The sequence below is a fragment of the Bubalus bubalis genome, chromosome 2 (assembly GCF_019923935.1).
Source record: "Bubalus bubalis isolate 160015118507 breed Murrah chromosome 2, NDDB_SH_1, whole genome shotgun sequence".
In the NCBI taxonomy this organism is placed as follows: domain Eukaryota; kingdom Metazoa; phylum Chordata; class Mammalia; order Artiodactyla; family Bovidae; genus Bubalus; species Bubalus bubalis.
The window spans coordinates 32,675,610-32,681,609 of record NC_059158.1 but is presented as its reverse complement, the minus strand read 5'-3'; the positions used below and the strand labels follow the sequence as shown (position 1 = coordinate 32,681,609).

The following is a 6,000-nucleotide window of genomic DNA, read 5'->3' as shown; positions in this document are numbered from 1 at the left end:
ACACGGACCATGGCAGTGAAAACACCAAGGCCTAACACCTGGACAGCCAGATAATTCCCTATTTCATTTTTTCTTTTAATTTTATTTGCTTTTGATTTTTAAGAAGAATGAACATCTTTTCTTTTGTAATGGGAAAAATCAAATAACGTTTGGAAAAAAGAAGTATTTCATACTCATTTCAAACAGCATAAGAAATCCCCACCTTCAATAAGACGTCTGATGGTCGATTTTGTACTATTTGAAAATAAACCAACTTTATTTGAATTAGTTAATACCAATCAAGACCAGAAAACAAATTTATAACTGGTTCAGATTCATGAGGAAAACACTTAGCAATGTCTTCATTAAAAAGGAATTTTACATTATTAAGGCTTGAAAGCAAGTCCTGTTATTTTATCACCATAGCTAAAGGTCTTGAGGAAAATCAAGTGACCATCACTGGGAGTGTTTTTATAAAGTGAAATGTTTGATCTTTTATAAAAGCTAGGCTTCTTTGCTAAATTAGTTAACTCTCCAGCTTATAAAATGGAATAGCCAGGTGGTCAGGAAAGAAAGACAAGTTCAAACATCAGTCAGATATTTTATATTTTAAGCATATACATAGTCAATATCGCAAAATCTTTATACATAAATACCATAGATGACAGTATCCTTAAAATTATATTTTGCCAAAAAAGATCGCTTTCATAGAAATAGATTAACCCAAGCTCTACAGTGAGGCAATTTTTAATTTTTGTTTTGGTTGAGGAGGGGAACGTTGGATCCATTTCCTTAAGTAACATTAAGTAAGGCTATGCACATTTGGGGTCATACCATATCACAAAATGAAAGGATCCTGAAACTAAGCTGGGAGGAGAATATTGACAAAGGGAGAGGATGATGCATTCATGGGAGGGCATGTGTTGTTTGGATTACATGCCAAGAGCCGTGGATAGAAACCAATGGGCCGCGTGTGCTAGGAGGGTCCCAAAGCCAAGATGTGAACACTTTGGTCCTCACATCAGAACCAGGATGCTTCCCACGCACACTTCTTTTTCTAATGTTCCAGAGGCTTTTAAGTGTTATTTTTTAAAATAAGGAAGTGATCCCTTGGGAATCATTGAACTTACTTTTAACCATGAGTTAATGCTGCTCATTCCAAGGAGAAGTCACCAGCATCTTGGTTCCCTCTGCTGCTGAACTGGCCTCCTGGCCCTTGGAAATTGGAGTCACAGACCTACCTACTGGATGTCCCCTGCCTCTAGACCAACTTAATTTCAGACACCAACTCTCACCGTTTTCTCCTGATGGAAAACTGGACACGACTGAGCGACTGAACTGAACTGAGACCTGTATCTTCCTGACACTGCCTCCTTTTTCATTCTGTTTGTCCAGACCTTGCTGATTTCTAGGATCTTAGATCTTCAGGGTCCATTCCAGATGTGATCCATTCTACAACCATTCTAAGATGCTTGATCTTGTCTTTCTGCAGAGTGGCCAGTGGGTACAGGTGTTACAAAGAGTTTCCATTGTTTCATTTGACAAATGCTAGAAAATTCAGCCCAGGAAAACTCATTCTTGGCATGGCCTCTTTCTAATCAAAAGATCAAGCATTTCCATGGCCCCACCAGCAAGATAAGTGAACACTGAAGACAGTATCATTTCTTGGGAAGATGAAACTAGTTTGGGGACCTGTGGTCAAATAACCCAATGGAGCGTGGGTTTCACTTTTCAACTCATGAGCTTGGTGCCAGGTAACTGTATCGTTTGTTCAAAACAAGACAGCCACACTCATACTGGTAGCTCTGAAGTGTCAGGTAATGAAGCTGTGCAATAGAAGGAACTATGTGCTGGACCAATCTAGATTTTACTGATCCAGCTCATCTTTTATAGCTGTTAAAATCTTATCCAATACACTCTTTCAGGGCAAGCTGAGAGGCCGGCAGGACTGAGAAGATGGGTAAATTCAACGCAATTGTTCTGAATACGATTCTTATTTCTCCCTCTGCCTCACACTATGCTAACCCACCAAAAAGTGATGTGAAAACCAAAGGAGAGAAATAAATCTAGAGTAAAATAGAATCTCAACCCAAGTAAATCCCCTCTTACTGCCACTGAGATGCTTTTTGAGGTATTGATATGCATGCCAGGCCAATAACAAGGGTCACTTCCCATCTCAACACTCTGGAGTTCAGGGTCAAATTGCAGACCTTCAATACTCCCTGAGTTGATTTTGAGGACATCTGAGGACCTTTCCACACTGTGGTTGGGAGATGATATGCTGTGTACAGGACAAGGTTATGGCCAAAACCCAGGCAGACTGAAGGATGTGGAGAAAAATCTCTTTGGAAAAGAATCATCATAAGGCAATATTATTTAAAAATACTCTGATAAATCCCGTCATAGATGTTAAAGCTTTAAATCAATAGTTGGTTGCATCATATGATAATCTGCTGCTGCAATAAAAAGATATTCCTGGATTGAGTACCAGGAAATGTCATCCATCTACAACTCCTCTCCCTCTGTTAAATGGTTACAGTGGGGTCATATAACTGCTCCAACCCCACCCCTGTGCCCTAATATGGTTACTGATATAAAACTAAGTCAACCACAGAAGGAACAGCTAGAACCAACAATATTGATTTAGTTTGGCTTGTTTGTTTTTAAAGGCTGTGTTTAAAGACTTGCCAATTGCTGGATTCTGAATATCCAGTGTCCTCAGGGTTCAAAAACTCCTCTGTAGGGGTACTCTGCCTGGGGTGCTACTCTGCCTGGGGGAGCTTCTCTGCCTGGGCATCCTTCCATTTTCACTGTGGCTCACTGGCTGTGCCTCTCAGGTATACCTCAAGAACAGCACCTCTCTGGATCTCGGGAAAGTAAACTGCTTCTTAGATCATCGTACTTATGCTGTGATGTTCAGGGAAGGATCTCTGAGGACAACAGAATTTCACACTAATGAAAAGGCCTTTGGGATCATTTAAGCTTTCATCTCCCATGAGACCAACATGGGGCTTTTCCCTATTGTCAGAAGGATTGTTTCCTCATTAGTTCGCCTTTTCAAACATCTCCAGGGACAAAGTTAGCAGGGAGTCCTGCAAAGGTTCCCTTAGAGGAGGAAATGAATCCATTCTTTCTGCTTTTGAATGAAAGGTCTCAGGCTTATAGGATGCCCCACTGAGAAATGGCATCTTCCTCCCTGGGCTAAAGGGGACCCCCTGCTTCTTCCCCTCTGCTCTGATCACTGGGTCCCGTTTCTCTCTAGAGATCCCTGGAGGCAGATAGGTTGCTTGGGTTAGAACCTCGTGATGTTTCTACAGGAAGGCCCCATGCTGTCCTGCCCTCACTGAGCAGCGAGCCAAGTCCTGGGGCTTTCGGGCACTTGGGAGCCTCAGCCTCCATCAACAGGTAACACAGAAGGGAGGATTGTTGAAGGTAAGGGTCTGCGGCGGGTGGACTTTCTCCCAGGGCATTCATGGCAAGAGGGAGCTCATGACTAGTTCATTTTTCTTCGTTTCCTCTGCACAGTTCCCTGTGCTCAGGCAGGGTAAGTGTTTAAGGAGGTGAAACTCAAGGAGAATGACTACAGAGTGAAATATTAGCTAAAAAACAGCTTCCTCTTTTTCATCAGGCATTTGAATCAGACGGTAGGAAAATTTACCCAGATGCACGTGTATTTTTTCTTCGAGTTTAAACCACATGGTTTCCCAATCAGAAAGGCCCATGGACTTTCTTCCTAAGGTTCCACGATCAAGCCACCTCCTAAATGTATCTCTTGCGCATCAGAGGCTGCAGCTGAATCAGAGAGCACCCGGCTCACAGACCCACATCCAGGAGCAACTTGAAGAAGCTGGAGAGTCGTTTTTGGTCAATTGTTGGTATTTTGCTATGAAGATGGCAGCTACATGACATCACTGGCTCGAGACTTAGATTATAAGAGAAAAGATCTATCTAGAAGATTCCCAGGGAACACTGAGCCTCATACAAAGGTCTTCTTAGCCTCCTGCATCCATTCCCCACCCCCCACACTCCCATCTGCTTTCTCAGAGACCAAAATTCAATCGTGGATAAACATAGTCAAACCCAGGCATGTAATCCCCAATGAAACCACTCCCATAAGCAAGCAAACCCCATGGCTGGTAGACCCCACGGGCCTTTTGGCATCAACACTCCTCCCCTCCCCTCCCCTTCCCAGTTACCCCAGTTTGGAATGGCATGCCAATTTCCCTTCCTGGCAAGGCCTAGACAGATAATAGAGATCAGCATCAAGCCAGGTATGTGATCACATCAGACTGTGCCCAGCACTACAGAAAACTGAGACTGTCTGAAGTTGTTTTCCAATCTGGCCTTCAGTGCCCGAAGTGACAAGAGTGCTAGAAAGTGGTGAGTGACTGGAGGTGTGTCTGCCAGGTGCCCAGACCCACGTCTGCCCCATCCACTCTCTGTCTCCCCTAACACAGCCATGCACCTCTTTCTAATAAGAACAAAGAGGGCGTTTGGCCTTGGAGTTACTGACAAAGAGGAGGGTGGACAAGGACAGCATGTTGTAGGTTTCTAATGCATCTTAGGAGATATTTCAATATTGGCAAAAGGGGCCAGTGACAATCCCACAGACAGGGTTCCCCCTGGCACCGACCCCCAAACACAGGGAACCCAGTCCAGGTCCGAAAGGCTGACAGCTTGACCGTTTCTCTCTTTTCTGCTTGCGGGATTCCTGCCTGACCAGAGGGAGATGGCGCTGACTTAGGTCAAAGCCAGCAGGCGGGGGGGGTTCCAAGGATGCCAGAGAGATGTGGCCTGATGGAGACAGAAGTTTCCAGAGGTGGCGTGGAAGAGAAGTGTGTGAAGCCAGAGTCCTTGGGAAGACGGTGGAGTCCTTCTGCAGCAGCGATGGGGCGAGACGGCCAAGTTCAGGATCGGCTGAGGCGCTTGGCCACGTCCGCATAGGCCAGCTCGATCTCGCTGTCGGCCGCGCAGGTGTTGGTGAACTCGTCCCGGGCGTAGGCGTTCTTGAGGTACCGCCACAGACCCGTCATCTCAGCCGGGAAATCGTAGTTGCGGTATTTCTTGGCCACAATCTGCAATAGAGATGGCGTTAAAGCGTGAAATAGATCACCGGGAAGGATCAGTGATGTGGCCCGTGTGTGCACGGCGGGAAGACCCTCCATGTGTCCCCTAGGGGCCAGCAGCAAGACACTTGTCATGCAAGGTGACGGTGCTGCCTTTTTAATGCAACACTATTTGATTTAATTATCATATGCTATTTTATTTTTGTTGTATTATATTTTCCCAAGCAACTATAATTTGTCCTCTGATCTAGTAATTCTGCTTCTAGGTATTCCTTTCCTTAGGAAATATCGTGAGTGTATAAGAAGATTTAGTTTCTTGTAAATAGGACTGCAGGACTATTTGGAAATAGCAAAAAAAAAAAAAAAAAAAAAAAAGTACCCAACACAAATGTCCAACAACACATGAATGGATAAATACATTGTCATATATACATGCAGTGGCATACTGGAGAGCCATGAAAAATGAGGTTGCAGAGAAAATTCCAGGGACTTGAAGAACGCTTCAAGGGGCTGTTCAGTTTGGAAGTACAGTATAAAGCATTAGGAGGAATATGTATGATGAACAGAAGTATATACACCAATCTCTTAGCAGAAGATACGTCTGACTGATAGAATTATAGACAACTTTTTCTTCCCCCATCCAGCCTTATCTACAGAAGGGAATGCAAAGCAAAAAAACATGCAAGTTAGATGCCGGAATGCATATGGAGCTTCAGGGTATGTGGAGGTGAACAGATGGTGATTCCTGTTCTCTCCCTTGTCTGCCACACTCGGGGCTGTGGACTTGAGCCTTCTGGGGAAGTGGTGTTTGTATTGAAAGAATAGCATAGTGGTTAAAAGTGTGGGCTCTGGATCCCAGATGACTAGATCTGTAATCCTGACCCCATTACTTGACAATGGTGTGATCTTGGACGAGCTACTTAACTTCTCTGAGCCCCAAATTCTTTTTCTCTAA

The 6,000-nt window shown here is 44.2% G+C and overlaps 1 protein-coding gene across 2 annotated transcripts in view; it reads right to left on the bottom strand.

The window, feature by feature from the left end:
* Positions 1-568: 568 nt before the first annotated feature.
* The window catches only part of CLIC5 (chloride intracellular channel 5), a 168,977-nt gene continuing 163,545 nt past the window's right edge, over positions 569-6,000 (bottom strand). For both annotated transcript variants that reach the window (XM_006076153.4, XM_006076155.4), the window contains exon 6: positions 569-5,054. In XM_006076153.4, the coding sequence (XP_006076215.3) occupies positions 4,887-5,054 (168 nt within the window). In that variant the 3' untranslated portion in view covers positions 569-4,886. The remainder of the gene's footprint in view (positions 5,055-6,000) is intronic.